Here is a 22,568-nt window from a genome sequence, read left to right on the forward strand (position 1 = left end):
GTTTCTTATATACCACCTTGTCAGGGTGAGAGCCCTTTGTCTCACTTCACTGCCCCCTGGAAATGCTAGGGACTTAAGTTTGAATCATCTGGGCACAATCTCAACCCCAGCTGTGATGTGAGTTCTTTTCTCAGACAGCCCAGCAGCAACTAATACAAAACTCTGTCTTGTGGAAATCATTTCCATTAAAAGCAAAAGCAGGCTCTGATCAGAATTCACAGAGGGAGAATTAGGCTGGGGATCCCACCATGGTATACAGATCATTTCCATCTCACCATGGGGGAAGGGTGGATGGCGGCTGATGTTAGCTCACCCCAGAAGGACTCTTTGCAAAAGGCAGGTGGAGGGGCTTGGTGCCTTGCCCACCTTGCCACGCCGGCAAATCAGGTCTCCAACAAGCCTGAGCATCTCCCTTTCCAGGGGGGCACACTGGGGGTCTCTTTGCCTTCCCCCAGAGAGCCTCTTTTGCCGGGCTCCCTGAGGGGCACAGCTTGCTCTGAGGATACAGAGGTGAACACAGAAGTGCTCAGGGAGCCTCAGAAGCACTGCCAGCCCCCTGGGGTGCTAAAGCTTCCCGGCTCCTCACACCTGTCCAGGCAGCTCCACCTTGAGAAAGCCCTCATTACACCCTGTCCTACACCCTGTATGCCCTGGCAAGTAATCAAACACCCAACCCTTTCATTCAAAAGAGGAGGAAACCTCTCTGATTCATAATAAGCATTTAATTCTCTTACATAAGCACACCTCTCTTCTAGAGCTACAGTCCTTCTCCCAGATCATAACTGCCCCATCGTCTTTTTAAAAAGACCAATATAGGGCTTCCCTGGTGGCGCAGTGGTTGAGAGTCCGCCTGCCGATGCAGGGGACGCGGGTTCGTGCCCCGATCCGGGAAGATCCCACATGCCGCGGAGCGGCTGGGCCCGTGAGCCATGGCTGCTGAGCTTGTGCGTCCGGAGCCTGTGCTCCACAACGGGAGAGGCCACAACAGTGAGAGGCCCGCGTACAGGAAAAAAAAAAGACCAATATGTACAGAGATGCTTAGAGACCTTGAAACACCCTTAACAACAAGCACTGGGCAGGGGCTGGAGATACAAAGGTGAACAGATGCTGTCCTTACCCTTAGGGAACTTACAGCTTTAGAGAAGGAGACAGGGAAGCAAATGGAAAATGACCAGGCAACATGAAAACGTGATCAAGACAGGTGACACGTATAAACAAAGTGCTCTGGGAGCCCTAAGCGGGAGGCGGGATGGATGTGCTGGCCAGTGCAAGCTTCTCTGCAGCAGGATTCAGTTTCAGTCTTCAGCTTCCTGGAAACTAAGAAAGGTTTACAGGGGTGGGGGTAGAGCTTTTCCGTTCTATAAGAAATGAGCCTGGATAACAGGCAAGCAGAAAGAACCGGAAGGCGAGTGAAAAGCTTCTAGGGGTGGAGTGGGAGCCATGCTTACTCGCTAAAGTTATATAAAAAGCAGTCTTCAGAGCTCTGCTGAGGATATATTCTGGCCATTCTGACCGAGGGCATCAGCTACTGGTCCTCACTGACAGCCACTGCACTGGAGGGCACCTAGTAGCGAAGGCCACGCTAGGACTCGGTGCCCAGTATCCCCGGCCCCCAGTCGGGTAGAGGGCACGTTCCCCTCTCTGCCTCTGGCTACTTTCTGCCCCCTCTAATCACCCCACAATCAGAGTTTCTTTTTACAGCATTAACTTCTGGGCTGTTCCAGATGCTCGAACTGGCTCAAGCTGCCTTCTCTAATCCAAACTTTATCAGTAATAGATGGAATCTTCTTTTTTTTTTTTTTAAGATGGAATCTTTTGATCTCGGTCTGACTTGTGTGTCTATTTCTCAGTGGTTCAGAACTCAGAAGGGACAGGAGTGTGATGGAACACGACCCTTAAATCTTAACAGGGTGGGCAATCGGTGACCCTCAGCTCTTCACCAACCATGTCCTTCACTTTGTTTACCGTGTGATTCAGGGCTTCCCTTCCCAAGCAGCCTTCTTTCACTAATCCCATCTACCTAAGAACCATCACGTTGGGTATTCCTTTAGCCCTGTGTCAACTCACTATGCCCTTGCTTTTATCTCACTGAAGTTTCTTGTAAGTACACAGAGTTCTTCACAAATTCACTAAGCAACTTTAGGGTGGAAAGTCTGTCTTCCACTGCCTAAGGCTCCTTCATGGAACTATGAGTAGTAGCACTTGTAACACGATAGGAACTCAAGAAATACCTGTCCAGTGAGAGCCGGAAATCATGTCTGAGTCTGTGTTTTTAACAACTTCCAGAATAATACTACCTGTATTCCTTCCAATTTTTGAAAATTATGAGTAACTGGCTATGTGACATGCCTAAAGGAAGAGTGAGCACATGAAAAGTTTAGGGTTATAGTCACAAGCTGCTCAGCAAAGTTACTCCGACACTTAATGATACAGGTTAGTTTAGGGTTATAGTCACAAGCTGCTCAGCAAAGTTACTCCGACACTTAATGATACAGGTTAGTTTTTATGCGTATGCTAACAAGCCACAAACAGTTACCAACTCACAGAAGTGGGTGTAATTAGCGCTACTCATACACAACTAGGTCAAGTTTTCAAGTCTGTCTCTTGTCCACGCCTTGGGATGCATAAATGTGGATTGTTTGCTCTGATTCCATATGAAATTAGTGTGATTACTAAACCAATCTCTCCTTCAAGGGAAAGATTTCAATACCCTCTGACTGGGAAGTCCTGTGCCCCACGTTCCCTGAAAGCTGGAGGCGGTGGCGGTTCCCTCCTCAGCTGCTCCACTGCGCCCCAGAGCCATCCTAGATAGCCTGGGGGCTGAAGGGCTCAAAAGAGCACAGACTCTTGGCTGAGGATATATGTATAAATGAGATGAACAGACGAAGATGAAAATCTTGCTCATAATAATGAAACTGGTAACTGGGAATAAGGGGAAAATTCTGACAGGGTGATAATTACTCTTTAAGCCTCCCTGATTCTAGAACTATCCCCACGGCTGACGTGATGCGCTGCCTGTCAACATTGAACCAGAAGCTCTGAACTTCTAGTAAAAGCCTTCCTGTACTGTTTACCATTACCTTAAAGAGAAGTGTAGCAATTCTTATGGTGGCAGAGATGACACAGAGCAGCTCTGTCCTCTTTAGTCTTAATTCAATTGGATTTCCTTTTAATTATTCGTGTCAGGCCAACCCAAACAATGTGTGACAGCTACACACAGGACGTGAGAGCAACAAAAAAGGTTAGTGAGGTTACAAATGTTCTCCAAGGATCTGAGACTGCAACGATAGTTCTCAGCACCATTTCAAATAGGATGGGTTTCTTATTGAGTCTAAGCAGTAGAAAGAAGGACTTTGGGGCAGGAGACCACTCTCCAGTCTCGACTTTACCGAGTTTAGGAAGAAGCTCTGAACCGCCTCTCTTACCATTTTACAGTCTAGGACCCTTATGAGTATTTTTTTTAATAATGGCTAATGCAAATAGGAAGAGTCTATGCTGTTAACACACTGAACAATAGGAAAGACGAAATCCAAGACCACAGTCACTGGGACATCTCAGGAGACCTAGTCTGACTCAGAGAGAGAGAGTGAGAGAGAGAGACCAACCCCCCCCCCCCCTCCATGTAGCCAGAGAACTCCTGACAGGTATTTCCATCATAGGTGCCCTTATTCACAGGCTACTGGAAAGAGGATAAACTGCTGTGATCTTTCTGGAAGGGAATGTGGCAATGTTTCAAAATTCTTAAATATGTCTATATTTCTGACCCCATCAGCACAGTTCCAGGACTGTCCTAAAGAAATAACCAGAGATCACAATAAAGATTTATGAACATAGATGGCCACGGCACTATTTATAGTATCAAAAAATCAGAAACTAAAAATCCACAATTGGGGCAAGGTTAAATGTTTAAGAGCATATTCGTATGATGGAATATTACATAGGCATTATAAGGTTTTAGAAGAATTTTGAATGACATGGGGAAAAACTTATGTAATATTAAAATGCAGAATATAAAAACTACATGTATGCTACGCTAACCGCACCTCCCTCCTACCTGAAGTGGGAAATTCATAAGAAATCATAATATACCCAAATATTAACAAGAATATACTTTTGCTTTCATAATCTGATTTAAAGCTTCCTTTCTAAGGAAAAAGTGGGCACCAAAGGGGCCTAACTAAGAACAGAGTGGAGGAACTAAGAACAGAGCAGGAGGAAGTGTTTCTCGCCCTCCTGTGCGTCTGGTGCCACATGCCTCCCCACTACAGCTCATCTCTCTGCAGCTTAAGGACCACTTTGAGGCTGCTGGCTCCCAAATGGCCACCTCTAGGTGAGCCCTCCTAACTGACCTCCAGACCTCTATGCCCACATGCTTATTCCACATCTCGACCTGTTCTGTCTCCAGCTGGCCCCTCAAACGCAACAGACCCTCAGCGGAAGTCATCTGCTTTCTTCTCAGCTCTCCTATCCTAAGGTATTTCCTGGTCAGTCCATGGTACTGCATCAGTGCACACGCCTGAACCTGAAGCCCGACCCCCTGATTCAAATCTCCCCCCTCACCGCCCGCCCCCTCCCTTCCACATCTAATCAGGACAGTCAATTTGTCAAGGCTCGCCGATACTCCTTCCTCGCTCGGATCTGTGATTTTCTCTCTCCCCAGGGGCTCGATCTCAGGTTGGGCCCTTGTCATTTCTCTCTTGGAATATAAGCTTCCTTTACTTTCTTCTTTCAGTCTACTCTCCATACTACAGCCAGTAAGCTCTTTCTAGAACACACTTCTGATCACGTCCCTTCTGTATCTGAAATCGTCCCGCGGCTCCCCGAGCCCGCTCCTGCAGACTTCACGGCCTGGTCCCTGCTCCCTCCGCAAGCTGCTCTCTCTTCGCAGGCCACATCACACGACCTGGAGCAATGCGATGCTGCCCAAAGGCGCCACCCCTCGCCCCTGCCACGCCTGTGCCAGGAGTTTGCATGAAATGCCCCACCCCGTGCATTCGGAGCCTGGCTAGCCCCTCAAGTCTTTTAAAGGCCTTGGTGTACACACCGCCCCTGCTGGGAAGTCTTCCCTGATCCCGAGGCAGGGCCCATCCTCTCCAATGCAGTCTCACCACACTCTGGGACAGCTCTTGTCACAGCACTTAACGTTTTCTGTGTGGTCTGCCGGCTCCTTCACTACACTATAAACTTAAGGACGGGGACTGTTCATTTCCAGCACCTACCACATACTTGCTTTCTGTACCCAATAAATGCTTTCTGAAGACATGCTGCTGAAGGGAGGACTCTATGACTAAGAAAATAGAGACCGAGTCTACAAACATATCCAACCGCCTGATCAGTAGCTTACTCTTGTGCTCAAGTGATGACATAAATAATAAGATCAAGGAAGAGCCAGACAGGATGATTACGCCCATCCTTCTTACCTTGCACCAACTATCACACTGTACAAAAATTAAAACAGCAGAGAGCTGGAATGCTCATTTCTTAAAAATAACTGCATTGTAGATAAGGAACAGAAACATACTTAACTATATTTTTAAATGCACGATCCAACAAAATACATTGCTACATACAGCAGCAGGGGTCGGGGGTGTGGGGGGAGAAACGCCATACAGCTTTCTGTGAGTCGTTTTGCAATGGCTGTCTTCCCACCTTCGGCATCCTACCAGAGGGCGGAGCCAGTGTCTCTGCAGGTGGGCTCAGGAAAGCGGGGTGGATGGGATGAGATCTGACTGTGAAGAGGCTGCTGAGCTTGCAGAGGTGGGAAATTAAGAACCACTGCTCTTCTTGCTTCAGGCTAATTAAAGCTACCTGATTGTAAATAGGGTAAGGGAACTGGTGCTAAACGGATTCATTCCTTTACTTCTAGCCTCCAACTGGACCTGCTAAGCATGATACTAATCAAAGGAATAATTTACTTAATTGCGTGAAACTATCGCGAGAGGTAACTCAGCGCAAGTGTTCTCTATTACCAGCCCAACTCCCCAGTGCAGTGGTGAAGAGCTGCTAAAAGCTGACTGGGTAAGAGAGCTGGATTTCATTTAAGCAGGGGTCAGCACACTATGGACCACAGGTCAAATGTGGCCTACCACCTACTTTCCGTATGGCTCACAAGCTAGGAACAGTTTTCATATTTTTAAATGATTCACAAATAATCAGAGGAGGAATACTGTTTTGTGACATGAAAATTATATGAAATTCAAATTTCAGTGTCCATAAAGTTGTACTGGACATGGCCACACTCATTTGTTTGTCCCTGGCTGCTTTCACACTACAACAGCAGGGTTGAGTAGTTGAGACAGAGACCAGATAGCCTACAAAGCCTAAAATATTTGCTAGCTGGCCCTTTGCAGAAAGTCTGCCGAGCCCTTACTTAAAAGGCTGGGCTAGGCCAAGGTCATCCATAATAGCATTCCACAGCAGCTTGGGTCCCAAGGTATCTAAAAATTGTTTCCACCAATAAATTTACCTTTACGATCAAGTCCACTCAAAGAAACTGCCTGAAGTTTGGGCTTCAGAACTGTGCCAGGTGGGAATCATATAAGATGAAGCTGAGAATTTAGTAAAGTCTCCTTTAGTTCGATGGAAACACCAGATTTTCTTCACTATAACTTTCTCTAAATTCAGAAAGTCAACGGCTCAGCAGGAGTCATTCACATCCCCTGACCACCCGCCGGGGACCCCAGAAGTGGCACAGTTTCCCGCAGTCATGCTTGTTTCTCCAGAAGCCCTCACACAGAGTGGCCTCTAAGCGCTATCACCTGACTGAGCAAGGTCGGGCTGGAGAGAAAGCTCCAGAAAGCTGTAGGTGTAGTTTCCTGAAAACAGTCAATATTCCCTAAGAAGTTTTTGTTTGGGGGCTCTATTTAGCACCCCACTATCCTCCCTTGCTATCCTTTCTGAAGGCAACGGCCCAGGCACAGAACTCCAAAAGGAGGCGAGGCCTTGTCATCCTATCGTGTCAGAGTCAGGCAGGGTCATCTCCACCCCTAGGTGGGAGCAGGCTACCAGGTGTGCACAAACAGAAGTGCCAGGGAGCTTGCGCACCCCCCCCCCCCCACCAGAGCAGGGGGTGGAGGCCTCTCACGGTTCCCCTTCCCCAAAACTCAAGATCTGCATGTCATTGTAAGCCATTATGATTACTTTCACTACAAACACAGAAAAGTCTGGGACTCCCTTTATGGGAGTCTCCTTTTAAGAAACAGGAGTGACGTGTTATAAATCAATAAAATAACACAAGCGCCTGCGTTCAATTCTAGATTTAACATGGCAGCAGGAAACAAGGGATATTATTCAACTCATCCAGCCAAAAAGCACATAGAACGCACTCGGCACCTGCACTGACTTTCGGGGCAGCGAAACAAAGGCGCATCATTTCACTGAGCTAGGACCTGTTAGAACTAGGTTCGCCCTCTAGGTAAAAAAGATGCTTGGAGTAGTCAAACCAACCTCGAAGGCAGTGCTTCGCAGTCTGTTTCACACCACAGTATATACAGAACTTGCTAATATTTGAGCATATACTGGGTAAGCACACAGGACTGCAGGCAGGTGGTCCCAGGGGACTGGAGCCAGCTCAGGTGGCCCTGCGGCCTGAGGGTACACTGTCTCAGACATGGGCCAGGCAGCTCTGGCCTAAGCTGTTGCCTACAATCACCCAGTGACCGAGTTGCTCTGCGTTTCTGCGGTTACTGTGACCTCCAAACCAGTCTGTCCTCGACCTGACAAATAGCCCCCACGCTGGTGTCCTCCACCTCACTCGTTCTGGAGATCATTACAGTAAGCTGATTTCTTTGAAAGGCAAAACTGGCTTAGCAGGTTTATTCTGCGTTCAAGGGCGTACAGCGCGACACAGATGTTGTCCCCTCTCACGGAGGCCTCTCATAGACCCTCTCTAACTGAGGCTGGTGTAGGAGGACATATTTTTTTTTAGGACTGCCACCAAAAATGAGGACACAGTGAACTGGGGCAAACAAAGCATCAGGGAGCAACTCCAAACAGCAGGCTATGCCAAAAGCACTGAGGAGAAGTGGGTTTTCGTGAGGGCAAATGCAGGCAGTAGGCACAGGAGAACAAACGCAGGGACTGCTGAATGGGGCCGTTTAGCTGATTTATAAAGGATCTTGCCAGTGTCCCTCGCTACGGGAGGTCGATGTGCTCCTTCTTCTAAAGCTGTGGTCCACACACTTGTTTTCTGGGGAACCAAGGAATCAGCTCCAAGGATGCAATTCCATTATTTTCAAACCTTAATTAACTGGAACCTAATTAGGACTTCAAGGGTTTTTTTTCTCACTTTGAAGGAAAACTTTTCTCTCTCAAGTCAGCATGGTGTAAATGGAGGAAAAGCGAACAAAGAGCAGGCTATCTGGGTTTCTTGCATATAAGCAACTCATCTAACCTTTGGGGACTTCAGCTTCTAATCTATAAATTGAGAGGGCTGATGAAATACAGGTATCTAAAGTTATTTTCATTGGGATTGACATATATACACTACTATATACTATAAAATAGATAACTAATAAGGACCTACTGTAGAGCACAGGGAACTCTACTCAATACTCTGTAATGGCCTCTATGGGAAAAGAATCTAAGAGTGGATATATGCATATGTATAACTGATTCACTTTGCTGTACAGCAGAAAGAAAACACTGTAAATCAACTACACTCCAATAAAAATTAATTAAAAAGTTATTTTCAGCAATAAAATTCTGACTCTAAGACATGCCAACAGATCAGTATCAACTTGAAACTGTGATCATTCTTCCACCCTGACTGACTACCACACCCCTCCTAATGCGAGCTGAGATTGCTGATGGTCTTTTACAGTGTTTAGCGTATTTAACGTATTTAATTCAATCCAATTTTATAACAATCTGATGGGGAAAGGTTTCTAAAATGGTATAACAGAACCCTCTCATTTGATGTGCCTGAAGCAGTGGTGGGTTAGTTTTTCCAGAAGCTGGCTAAAGAGGGGAATCATACAGAAGAGATACATACATAACTAAACATTTGTTTTACTTAATTTATATAAATCTACATTCATTCACGTTCAGAAAAAATGTAAAGCTTTTTGAAAAGGTATGCTAATTGGATTTCTACATACTTTTTTCTGATAAACTACTCGTAATTCATCATGTATAATTTATAGTTTTTGTTTCATTAAAAGAGAGTGAGAGCTTAGACATCTGTAAAGCAATCTCAGTACAGAATTCCTCCTGAATTTTTTTTTTTTTTTTTGCGGTACGCGGGCCCCTCACTGTCGTGGCCCCTCCCGTTGCGGAGCACAGGGTCCGGACGCGCAGGCTCAGCGGCCATGGCTCACGGGCCCAGCCGCTCCGCGGCATGCGGGATCTTCCCGGGCCGGGGCACGAACCCGTGTGCCCTGCATCGGCAGGCGGACTCTCGACCACGGCGCCACCAGGGAAGCCCCCTCCTGAATTTTATGATCTTTTCCCCGACTCTTCTATAGTTGTCACACCCAAACAGCAGAACTTTTGGAGATTCTTCTTCATCGAGTGTTTCCAAACAATTTAACTGAGTTTTCACAGAAACACCAGCTTTTAAAAATGTTCTTACTTGATCAGTTTACCTAATATTCAGTTAAACTGCATAATTATAACAACATGTACAACTGGTGTAGCAGGCTGGGAATAAAGAGGGCTGACCCTTGATACACACAACTCCTGGTGGAAGGGAGCACAGCCAGCGCGTGCAGCGCACCGTGGCACTGCTCACTGTGTCGGGCAGAAGGTGCGGCGAGCACTGGCTGAGAGGACCGTGGGGCAGCCAGGTGAGGAGTCCAGGGACGCAGGTGGAGAGGCCTGTGTAGTGCCTGGGAAGAAGGGCAGGGCCGGAGAAACTAATTTTGGTGTTATCAGCATCTAACTGGTAATTAAAATCATAAGAACACAGGAATTCATTCAGGGAGACAGTGTGGATAGAGAAAAAGAGGATGGGGTAGACTCCAGGGAATGCCAACTGTAAAGAGGTGAGCAGAGGAAGAGGCTCCAGCAAAGGGACCAGCAGGACATGACTAGAGATGTATGAAGAGAAGCAGAGAACCAGTCTGCTTCTCTGCTTCTCTCCTGGGCCAAAGGCAGGACAGAAGTCCAGGAAGCAAACACTGAGAAGCGTCCTTGGATTTACAACCAGGCAGCCGCTGGTAAGTGAGAATGAGCTTCACGCCCCAAAGAATGATCTCACTAAAGGAAGGAGAGGAGATCCTCCACCCTCTTCCATGCCCGTGACGCCTCTTCCACTGGCTCTGCCATCTCCTTCAGAAGCCACTCTGCCTACTGTCTCCCAAGTGGCATTCTCGAGCAGGCAGGTCTGCTCAGGCTACCTGAGCCCAGGCAAGGGAAGGAGGGGCATGAGGGTTCCAGAAGATGCCTTGACTCCCCCAAGCACAGGCAGAACAGACGATCCATTTGTCCCAAGAGCCGCTAACTTATTCATAGGCCCAGAGCAGCAACTGTTTGCCATGCCTTCTGAGAAGCATTTGTGTAAGTTTATCACAAAAAGGACGCAATGAAATCTTCAATTAGAAAGTTTTAAAACAAGGCTGTTAAACTACTGATAAGCTACTCATAATTCATCATAATTTCTGATAAACTACTCTACTTTGAGATCTCTCCAAGCTGAAAGGCTCAGAGAAAGAAGTCTCTGCGAGGCTGCGCTCTGCCAATGGTCTGACGAACGGCTCCCTCAGCCAATCCTGTGGCCCAACTCATTTTCCAAACTCCCAGAGACTTCCCACAGTGTACAGAGACCAGGGGAGGAGAGCGAGTTCTCTGGGGCTCGGGTAAGAAGTATAAATGAGAAGAAAAAGGCTGCATAATATGGAACCAAGGCTCTACTCTGTAACGTACTGGCAAGTAATGAGACAAAGGCTCTACTCTGTAACGTACTGGCAAGTGATGAGGAAGGAATTGCTGGAGCTTAAGAATTACCAACTCTCAGACGTGGAAGTCGATCAGGTTTTAGTGGCAGCTGTCTGAGTCCCAGAGGGCCGTCAGCATGCCTGAGATACTCAAGAGCAATCGATACTATTCCGGGCCATTGCTTTCTTCAACAGCCAACGTTCTACAGTCTCCTCAGTTCTCTGCTTTTTCAGATATTAATCCAGATATTTGTAAACATATAAATCTTTTTGGAAGACAAGGGATAAGAAGAAACACTTTTGTTTTAAAGCCTAACTATCAGATATTGATCAACTGCTTTCTACACTTCCATGATTCCTGTTCCCAACTCCCGTAAGAGGGATGTGAGATGGAAAATGGGTGAGGATCAAGTACTCGATCCAGCCTCACCTGGAAGACCAGATGGGAGTTCTGGTCACGGAGCCACCCAGACAGACACCACCCTTTCGCCTTGGCTCGTGTCATCAGGCCCTGGGTGCCTGTGGAGTTGGCAGGGCAGGTGGGGGGGTGGTTCCTGCCTGCCTCAGAGGACACTATTTCAGCACAGTGATTGAGGAAAGGAGGAGGGGGGAGCCCAGGACTGCCACGCGAAACCTCACACACACTGGGTTCTGGCCGAAGTCAAACCTGCTGGTTGTTGACAAAAAAGCAGCGACTGACCTGATCCAAACGAAGTGCGCCGTCCACAAACCGCTGTTGGCGTAACTCCTTTGCGATATGGTGGAGGTTCAAAACAGCCCGGTGCACTTCCTCACTGGTGTGCTCTGGGGAGACGGGGGGCAGCTCCTCCTCGGGGATCTTCCTAGTGGGCCCTTCAATCATGCTCTGTGCATGTTCATAGCTCAGTTTGGTGCAGGAGCGGATGACAGTCTGGCCAAACCATTCACTGAGGATCTGCAAAGATGGACAGGTTATGAGGGAGAATGTTTTTCGGCCTTTTCTTTCACGCAACCATTCATTCGTACAGATTCTACAGATCCACTGAGCGCCGGCTTTGTGCTCAGAGCGCCACTTGGTTCTGGCAGGGTACAAAGAGCAGTCATATGGGGAGCTACTGCCCTTAGGGAGCTCAGGGCATGGACTTTGCAGGTGGTGGAAGTCGACGAGCGGCCTCTAAGCACACGAGAGGCACGGGCGAGGCCGAGCAGGAGGCTTGAGGCGAAGGGCCTGCTGGAGGCTTTCTCGTGAGTTGGGAGAGTGGCCATCAATGCCAAACTGGAAGGGAGAAGAAGGGATGGACGCCGAAGATGTGACCGGTGGGGAATCTTACTGGACCTGATGGGGGCTGAAAGAGAAGGTGCGGTCACAGACAGAAACAGAGAACACAGGTGCAAAGCAGGACGGAGGTAGAGAGAAAACCAATTCCAGTTTGCTCTATTTGGAGCATTTATGTAGAGACAAAGGTCCAGAACAGGGTTTCTGAGCCCTGGCACTACTGGGCTAATTCTCTCTTGTGCTCTGTAAAACGCTCAGTGGCATCCTTGGACTCTACCCACTAAATGCCGGTAGCACCTCCCCCAAACCCCGAGATGAAAACCAAAAATGTCTTCAGATATTGCTAAATGTTCCCTGGGGGAAACGCAGCCCAGCTTGAGAGCCTTTCAGCAGTGGTGCTTGCTGAGTGGTGGGATTAAAGATGTTTAATCCTTTCAATGTGTCTGTATTCTCTATAATGAACATTTATTACTTTTAAAACAAAAATAAAACATTCAAATATTCTGGGGACTCCTGGGTCTGAGGTGCAGGGAGGAGATCCAGAGGGCGATCTGCAGCAGGCACTCGGGGCCTGGGGCAATGACTGGGCTGAAGGTGGGAGCTGGCATCATCGACCAGAGGGTCCAAGAAGGGAAGAAGGTAAGTAGGAGAGTCGAGGCTGCATTCTCTATGCCCTCCTCCATTTTGGGGAGCCAAAAGAGAAACTGGAGAATGGAAACAAACAAAAACCAAGGGAGTTCAAAGAGCCAGGAGAAAGATTGGGAGTGTCCAATATTAGGAGAAACAGGAGAAAGGGCCTCAGAAAAGGGGGACTCAAAAGCCACAGCAGACACTCCCGGCACTTCTGACGAGAGAGGCACCGCTTACACACTTTCCATACAGCAACTACTTAACTCACACAGCAACCCTAGGAGGTAAGTATTTTATTATCCTCATTCTGCAAATGAGGAAAGCAAGGCAGAGACACATTAAATAAGCTGCCCAAGGTCATACCACTAGAGAACGGCAAAGCCAGGAACTGAACACAGGCAGGCCCGCCCCAGAGTCTGAGCGCTCAACCACTAGTGTATGTCAAATGCCACTTGGATGTCAACGAAGACGGAAACAAAGAAAAGGTCTTTGCATTTAGCATTTAGTTACTGGTGGTCTTTAGGAAGGCTATTTTAGGGGGAAAAGTATGGCGAGGGGTGGTGGACAGGGTCGAATTGCAAAGATCTCAGGCATGTGCTGGGAATGGATTACAGGGATGCTGCCACAGTGCTTCTCGTCCTCAGGGCAACCAGAACCCTGCCTTTCCTCAGCCTGGCACACACATGCCACGTGCCACTCAAACAGCAACATCTTCTGCGTGTGTTATGATGGGAAAAAGTTTGGGAAGCTCTGGGTTAAGGATGGGTGAGGGACTTCCCTGGTGGCACGGTGGCTGGGAATCTGCTGCCAATGCAGGGGACACAGGTTCGAGCCCTGGTCTGGGAAGATCCCACATGCCGCAGAGCAACTAAGCTCGTGTGCCATGACTACTGAGCCTGCGCTCTAGAGCCCGCGAGCCACAGCTACTGAAGCCCGTGTGCCTAAAGCCCATGCTCCGCAGCAAGAGAAGCCACTGCGGTGAGAAGCCTGCGCACTGCAACGAAGAGTAGCCCCCGCTCACCGCAACTAGAGAAAGCCCACTCGCAGCAATGGAGACCCAACACAGCCAATAAATAAATAAACTTTTTTTTTTTTTTTTTTAAAAAGGATAGGTGAATGTCCAGCAGTAGAGGCAATGCAATGAGTGTGGGTGACTGCTTCCAGAAGGACGGTAGGACAGAGATGTTGTTGAGCAGGCAGGACAGAGGCCTGTGCCGTGTTTGCAGGCAGGGGAAGAAGCCAGTACAAAAAGAAGTTGCGAGAGAGCAAAGGGAGTAGTGCCAAGTAGTGCCAAGGCGACCCATCCAGAAGAGAGGAAAAGTGGCCTGGAGAGGGCAGGAAGAAAAGGGGAGGGGACGGGGGAGGAGATCTCGAGGGGAAGAAGAGAGAAGGTGAGAGCACTCACAGTGGATGGCCCCGATCTCTGGAAAAGTGTAGGACAAAGAGTGAAGGGGGCTGGGTGGGGTTCAAGGGCATGAAGACAGCGGAGAAGGTCAGAGACAAATGCTGTGGGAAATGTGATTCATGAGCAGGGAAAAGCTAGATGTGCTTAGGGGCACAGGGCGCTTGGGAGAAGGCAGGGAACTCCAATCGGCCGCAGAAACTTTCTCCCTGGGCTTGCAAACACCCTTTTCATCAAGTAAACCACTGTGGCCACAACTTCAGAGACAAGACTTCCCGAAAAAGACCATCTGAAGGGTCCATAGGTGTTTCCAGTGGGGAACGGGAGAGCCCAGCCCACAGCTGTCCACACCACAAACCTCTAGGGGACACAGCTCCTACCCTGGATGGCTAGAGAGACCCCTCTGATACCCTCTCCTTCCACTGAAGGAAGAATCAGTACTCTTGAAATGGCAGCCATGAAGCACAGGAAGAGAATGGTAGCGACCACTGACATTTTTCTTTAGTTCAGTGCAAAGAGCCTTATTATGAAGAGTCTTGAATCTGTAATATCAGACTTTCTTTCTTTAAAAAAAACCCCTCAAACTATACTTTCTGGATTATTCCAAGAGCTACTCCTATCTCAAAATACAAGCAATTCAAATACTGTGCTCATGACTCTTCTGCTGTGGCAAGCGGGTCCTGAATTTGGCTCTCAGGAGGTGTCTGTGTGTGCTGAATGCGAGAGAAACGGTAGAGGCAATTCTAGGGACTGCCCAACAGTCCTGTGGGGAAGTAGTGCGTGCAGCCCTCCAGAAGAGCCCCTTTCAAGGTCAGCCATGCTTGTCCTCCCATCACACCCACATTTCCTGAAAACTCCCCACTAATGGAGCTGCTCCAATCTCCGCTAGGATGACAGGGCCACGACCTATTCATTCTTGTGGTCGCAAAGTCCTCCCCCTGGAGATTCAGCTTGTTTGCTTTTCTCCATTTCATTCTAATCCCAGTCAGTCAATCCTCCTCCTTCTGTGTCCACATCTTTAGCTTGGGAAAATGTTCCTTTCTGTTCGATTCCACTCCTTTTTCACACACTCCCTCAGGCATCTGGCTCATAGGATATCTGGCCTCTTGGGGTCTGTGTCCTCTTTTCCTAGAAGACACAGGTAAGCCCTGCACACTCACACAGGGTAACCACCGCACACAGGCAGGGAGACTCGGACCACCCTGACTGGGCATCCATTTTCATGCAAACTGCTGGGTGAAGAACTGCTTTAAAAAGCTAGTGAAAGCTCCAGGCCCTCTCCCCTGAAGTATTTACAAACAAAATTTTACAGTAAGTTCCAGGAGGTTCCTAGACACCCTGCCACCCTGAAGTCCATGGATCCGGCTCTAAACAGCTTTGTTGCTCCCTCTGAACTCTCATTTATAGGGCTGAGCCCTGACCAGGGGCCACTTTTCATCCTGAGGGGTTCTTAAAATGTATTAACTGTAACTTGACAAAATCAGAAGTCTCGCACTCCTCATCAAAACTTGCTAGCAGTGGGACTTCCCTGGTGGCGCAGTGGTTGAGAGTCCACCTGCCGATGCAGGGGACACGGGTTCGTGCCCCGGTCCGGGAAGATCCCACATGTCGCGGAGCGGCTGGGCCCGTGAGCCATGGCCGCTGAGCCTGTGCGCCCGGAGCCTGTGCTCCGCTACGGGAGATGCCACAGCAGTGAGAGGCCCGTGTACCACACACAAAAAACTCCCCCCCCCCGCCCCCCCCACCGCCCAAAACTTGCTAGCATACAAAATGGCTGCACTATCTCAGCCAGTCTGAGCTACTCTTTTTTTTCCTAACGGGCACCTCTGCTCCTTCAGCTTGTTTCCTTATCAGTCAACGACAGCACCCACGAACACCAGCAAATCTGAGACTCCGCGCTGATGAGAAGCTCCCCACATCTCTTTCACCTTACTTGAGCCTCCCCTCCCTTAATGCCTGCATTCCACAAAATCTGTACCTTCTTTTTTTTTTTTTTTTTTTAATTAATTTATTTTTGGCAGTGTTGGGTCTTTGTTGCTGTGCGCGGACTTTCTCTAGTCGAGGTGAGCGGGGTCCACTCTTTGTTGCAGTGCACAGGCCTCTCATTGTGATGGCCTCTCTTGCTGCGGAGCATGGGCTCTAGGGCGCAAAGGCTTCAGTAGTTGTGGCACGCGGGCTCAGTAGTTGTGGCGCACGGGCCCAGCTGCTCCGCGGCATGTGGGATCCTCCCAGACTAGGACTCAAACCCGTGTCCCCAGCATTGGCAGGCGGACTCCCAACCACTGCGCCACTAGGGAAGCCCTGTACCTTCTTTGGGAACATACGAAGGGCTGAAGTGGAAGCTCTGAAGCGCCAACAAGAACTTCCTGGCCCAGTGGCAGTCGGGCAGCAGAACCTATCCTGCTTCAAAACAATCCAGTGATTCTGGGAATCATACCTGACACACGGACTAAAACAATTCTTAGGCCAAGAAACCACACTGTGGGGAGGCAGCAAGGATGCCCATCGCAGCCTTACCCAGAGAAGGGCAACAGGAAAGCTGAGACCCAAACGGGGCCAGGCGGGGGGCGGTGTTGGTTTCCGGGGGCAGCGTGCCTTACAGTACAGGAGGAAGGCCTCTCTGGATGGAACACCTCATTAATTTCCAATTTGGAAACTAGATTCACATCAACGCCCCGTTCGTAACCAGGGCCAGTGGCAGAAGACAAAAGGACAAAGAGTTTTTCATGGAAAAAGTAAAAAAGCCATGAGAAGCTTCATAAACAGAACCCTTCAAAGAAGAATCATGTCCTTCCTCTTCCCTTCATTTAATCACAGGATTTGGGTCACTCCCTTTCTGCAGGCGGCAAGTTTCCTGCATATACTCTAGGACGCTCTTACGTGGAACGTCAGATTAAATATGTTGTCAATACCAACGGAAGGCCTCTGGCTGGAAAAATACCTGGTTAGAAACGAGCAAATACTGTCTACCTCAAGATCTACTTTCCGGTAGCAGGTAGGACAGGAAGTGGCTCAACACTGCAAAGCACCTGGCCCTGCTCGGTGGCAGAACTCTCATACCTACGACCCTTTAAAATCTCTCCAACACATCTTGGAGGAGTGCGTTATTCAGCCCATTTTACGCTGAGAGAAAAGGTTGGGGATTTGCGAAAAGTCATACAAACTCCTAAGTGACAGCCAGGATCAGCTCAGACTCAAAATCTAGTGTTATTTTTATTATATTTCAGCCGAAGGTCACGAAATAGATAGTGAAGTAAACAAAATAATATCAACTTTCTATATTTTATAGATACAAAGTTGTGAGAAAACCATATCCTTTGAAAACAGTTAATTTCCATTCAAATGTATTTAGAAATTTATCTTCTAAAAAATATGTCAGTGTCTCATTAAGAAATATTTGGTTCGAAAAAATGCTAATCGGGTTAATTTGTAATTTTAAGTAATTAGATGCAAAATCACTTCTGTAACATCTCTGGGCTTCTGTACGTAAAATATTTGGTTCAAAAAAACATATGAGGAAAATGAACTTATTTACAAAACAGAAACAGATTCACAGACATCGAAAACAAACTTGTGGTTACCAAAGGGGAAAGGGGGGAGGGATAAATTAGAAGTTTGGGGGCTTCCCTGGTGGTGCAGTGGTTGAGAGTCCGCCTGCCGATGCAGGGGACGCGGGTTCGTGCCCCGGTCCGGGAAGATCCCACATGCCGCGGAGCGGCTGGGCCCGTGAGCCATGGCCGCTGAGCCTGCGCGTCCAGAGCCTGTGCTCCGCAACGGGAGAGGCCACAACAGTGAGAGGCCCGCGTGCCGCAAAAAAAAAAAAAATTAGGAGTTTGGGATTAGCAGATACACACTACTGTACATAAAACAGATAAATAACAAGTCCTAGTGAATAGCACAGGGAACTATCTTCAATATCCTATAATAACCTGTGATGAAAAAGAATATATATATATTGTTTTTCAGCTATATATATATACACACATATACATATATACAGCTGAACCACTTTGCTGTACACCAGAAACTAACACAACATTATAAATCAACTATAATTCAATAAAAACACACACATAAACAAACAAACGGAAAACGTAATAGGAAGAAAGAAACATTTTCCTGTCTGGAACAAAACCAGGCTGCTGAGTTGGCCAGGGTCGGGGCGCACGGATTTCTGCCGCTTCTTAGCTGTGGACACGAGGCAACCACCCCAGGGTGGGGAGGTCCAGTGGTGAAAAAAGGCAAAGGTACCAAGAGGAATGTGTCCGAAAAGAAACTGGGCAGAAAGAGGCAGGGCTCGGAGACAGCTCGGAGAGGCTGATGGCAACATGTCTGTGATGAGAGGGTGCTGGTGACGTCATGCAGGGAGCAGAGGCAGCGGCGGTGAGGAGCGAGCAGGGGTCTCCTCTGCTGGGCCTGCTCCTTGCACCAGGCCTACGGTGAAAGAGCGAAGCACAGGTCACTTCTTAAAGAAGAACAGGGAGGACCGTGGTAGGATCAAAGAGTAAGTAACAAGACGGAAGCACTGCCAGCAACACGCTTCATTTAGACCTAGCTGTGTCCTCGCCTACTGTGGCCGGACTGGGCCTGTTACCCGAATACTGGGTTCGCCTCTTGGTGGGTGTCAAGCCAAAAGACACAACCAAGCCAAAGAGTGGGGGAAGGAAGGATTTATTACTTGCAGCAAAAGGAAGGAGAACACTGGGGATCTTTCCCGAAGAAATAGTGCTGGCTTTTAATCTGTGTTTTCCAGATACAAGGAAACCTTTCCCCTTAAGCTAATTATAACCTACAACAACTTGGTAAATTATACCTTTGTGGGTAGGACTGAGACATTTTTTTCTCTCTACCTGATTCCTCTAAAAACTGAACACTCTTAGATTCCCAGCAGCCTTATCAAAGACTCTTAACTAGCTTAACTAGCTCATATGCAACAAAACTAAAGGAAATTCTCCAGTGAAACTGTCACAGAGCATAACTACTTATGACAAATATCACTCTGAGGTCCTACAGAACTGCGGGGCCCTTGATGTTTTAACAGCTGCTCAAGGAGGAACTTATGCTGTAAGACATGCTGAACGCTGGCTTTTATACCTGATGAGTCTTCGAATGTGACTCACCTCATGACGCATATGAAAAAAAATTAAATCTCTTCTCTGAATGATCCTCTTCCCAGTTTAGGGAAAATGGTTTGGTTCAGGGGGCTCTTGGATCAAGTCTCTGCTCATGATGGCGCAAAATTGCTGTTAACTGTCTCTCCTGCTGTACTTCTCCGACACCTGCTAGAATAATGCTATGCAAGTGAGAGGTGCAGACACTACTCCGGCGGACCCCAAAACTTCTCTAGCTCTAGCAACGAGAGAGTTTCACTCCTCTAACCAGGGAGACTACGACGCCTACCCTCAGCCCTGTACCCCTCAAGAGAGAAGAGTGAACTATCTCGAGGCGGGGGGCTGTGTAAGCAGATAGGATAGCGGGTCCCCGGAGTAAGAGAACCAGACGGAACTCTCTTAAATAAGAGAAACCATCTAAGGCCTCAGTCATTCTGTGATCTGAGCCTGGCCACAATGCTTGCCCTTGCAGAAGAATAGGTCTCAGTCGCCGAATTTAAGGGAATGAAAGAAGGTAAAAAGAAACCGCTGTTACCAGGCTAACTTAACCACATCGGAGATAATATGTCAGTTATAAAGACTCCTAGTTCTGTTTCAACGGTAAAGATTAGCCTCAAGCACGTTTCTGAGCTGTTTTGCAAAATTCAAACCCCCCTTGAGTGCTCATCTTTCAGATTAACTGGAACCTACGAATGATGACGTTGACTTTTTCTGATCCTCGTGATTTCAATCAACTACAACCTGGACTCCGTCAACCTCTGCCCCAATTCTATGCTGAACCCTCCACCCTCCTTTGCTGAAGCCTTTTCAGGAGTATGCATGCATCCTTAGCTTAAAACTTCCCCAATTTTGCTCCTCGGTGGGACACTGCTTTGGGAAAGATCCTTGGTGTTCTCCTAACTTGCTGCCAGTAATAAATCCTTCCTTCTCTTGCTCTTTGGCTTGGTTGTGTCTTTTGGCTCAACACCCACCAACAGGCGAACCCAGTTTTCAGGTAACAGGCCGACTAGTGACCAATGCCAAGGGGAGCTGAGGAGGGAGCATGGGCAGCAGAGGGCCATGTGTTTGCCAGTTTTAGTTATAAGGCAGGTTATTTATGTGCTAGAATTTTCTGGAGGATTTATTTGTATAGAGTCAACTGTGTTCTCTTCTACTGTTTCAGATGACTTGCCACCAGCCTAGTCTGTTGTCCCTCACACTATAATCCAGCCCATTCCTATTGTCAGAGAGGAGGAAATTTTCCTCTACCCTTCTAGGTTCTTCTGGCTGGTCCAAGAATTACACTGTCATGAGACAGATTAATAGGAGAAAATCAAACAAAAGTTTAATAACATGGTATACGTGGAAGAGACTCAAGAAAGCTGAGTAACCCACTAAAATGGCTGAAACCTCACCTTAAATACCACCTTCAACTAAAGACAAAAGAGGATGTTGGGGGTAGTTTAGGATTTAGAAGCAGAGGAAGGAAATTCACATGAAGATGGAAAAGCAAATGTTTGGTAAACAAATGTTTGCCGGGCCTGGCAGAGACAATGGGACACAGAGGAGAATTTTAACAAAACAGATTTTGTGAGGTTCCTCCCTGTCTACCATACCAAATTCATCCTATAGTTAGTCATCTATGGTGACAACTCCTTCCCTTCGGGAAATAGGTCCTCTACCTACGTTCTTTAGACAGTTAGGGTAAAGTGAAAGTTTCTTCCTGAGCCTTTTGGGTCTTGATTGTTTTCAGCTCAAAATAATCTGCATGTCTAAGAGACATTTTGGAGTGGCAAATTTGCTCCCCTACACCATCTTGCCCTGGAGGTAGCTGTCTACACTTCTAAGCCTAACAAGAAGGAAACAAGGAGACTTCCTCAAGTGTCTGCCTTGCAAACCTAGGAAATGGCAGAAAAGCCTGAAGGCCGGGAAGTGGTTAGGAGACAAGAATTCCTTTCCTGTGACAGAGGATGAGGGTCCACGCCTGAGCGGTCTTTGAACGGTGTTCCCTTTACTGCAGACAGTTGCGAGCGAGCCGGTGGGGAGGGGTGGGAGGAAGCTTTAAGGGTGGTGGACTGGCTGGGAGGCCTAAGGGCTGTGGGAAGGAAGCTGGAGGTGGAGGAGAGGGAGGAAAGGGAGGAAAGCGTAGGAGAGCAATGGAGGAAGCTTCTCAGGATTGCGTTCAGACTGACCCAGGAAACACAAAATCACAGACTTCTAAAGCCTGTGAGGTTAATTCAGCTCCAGCCTTTCAAAAGGACCAACCTAAGCCATCTCTCAAAAAAAGAGGTCCATCCTTCTTTTTTTTTTGCGGTACGCGGGCCTCTCACTGCTGTGGCCTCTCCCGTTGCGGAGCACAGGCTCCGGATGCGCAGGCTCAGTGGCCATGGCTCACGGGCCCAGCCGCTCCGCGGCATGTGGGATCTTCCCGGACCGGGGCACGAACCCGCGTCCCCTGCATCGGCAGGCGGACTCTCAACCACTGCGCCACCAGGGAAGCCCCCATCCTTCTTTTAAAGACATGCAGCACAGCGACGTGTTATGTTGTTTATTAACCTCAGAGCCCAAGTCCTTACAGCTAAGTCAAATCCACGATTAGTAACATCAAAATGCAGGAGAAAAGGTGGTTAAACATAATTTTTTGCTCTTTGCACGGCAGTCTTAAAAACGATAAGTGTCTTGTTTTGTTTTGTATTTCTTGAAAATATTCTTATTTTAATCTCAAGGATTCACAGCAAAATCTGTGCTCAGGATTTAGTCTGCTGTTACCTTGAAGTGACCTTACATAAGCCACTAATTGCCCCGTACCTTCACTAGCAAACCAGGACACAAAGTACAAAGGGGAGTTCTTCGAAAGGCTCCTATGGTCCCAGGCTGCCTCTACAGGCCTGAAATAAAACAATTCTGCCCCGCTAAGGACTAAAGATGAATATTCTGGGAACTTTTCTATTATTTTCGGAGTCAGCCTTTGAAGCTATTGTCTCTCACCGGGAGCTGCCCGGGGAAGATTACCGCTGCAATGTATGAGGATGAAACACAAAGCCCAGCACTCTGTTTCTTTACCATGAGCTGCAGCCCCCAGTCACACGTCCTACACATGCACCTCAGCTCTGTGGGTTTGCTGCAGACAGCAAGATGACCCGGGAAGAGCACACCGTTTGATTTTTCAAGTTTCATAGCATTTCCATAGGTGGCAGCTGGTGTGGCAGCGGCAGGGTGAGCAGGGAAGGCAGAGGGGGAGACATTCTGTGGATGGCCCATCACGCAGAAGCAGGCAGCGTGCCTTTCCTGGCGGAAGCTGTGCGAGGCCTTCCTCG

General features: G+C 48.0%; 1 protein-coding gene across 6 annotated transcripts in view; it reads right to left on the reverse strand.

The window, feature by feature from the left end:
• Nucleotides 1–22,568, reverse strand: part of DIS3L2 (DIS3 like 3'-5' exoribonuclease 2) — a 376,911-nt gene that overhangs the window by 64,741 nt on the left and 289,602 nt on the right. For 5 of the 6 annotated variants that reach the window (XR_004350756.1, XM_032637768.1, XM_032637766.1 and 2 more), the window contains exon 13: nt 11,575–11,808. Coding sequence is in view for 4 of the 6 variants with exons in the window: in XM_032637768.1 (XP_032493659.1) it covers nt 11,575–11,808 (234 nt within the window). In the remaining 2 variants the exon portion in view is untranslated. Of the gene's footprint in view, nt 1–11,574; nt 11,809–22,568 lie in introns of those variants that run through there. The other variant, XR_004350757.1, reaches the window with a different exon arrangement.

The sequence above is a fragment of the Phocoena sinus genome, chromosome 7 (genome assembly GCF_008692025.1).
Source record: "Phocoena sinus isolate mPhoSin1 chromosome 7, mPhoSin1.pri, whole genome shotgun sequence".
Lineage (NCBI taxonomy): Eukaryota > Metazoa > Chordata > Mammalia > Artiodactyla > Phocoenidae > Phocoena > Phocoena sinus.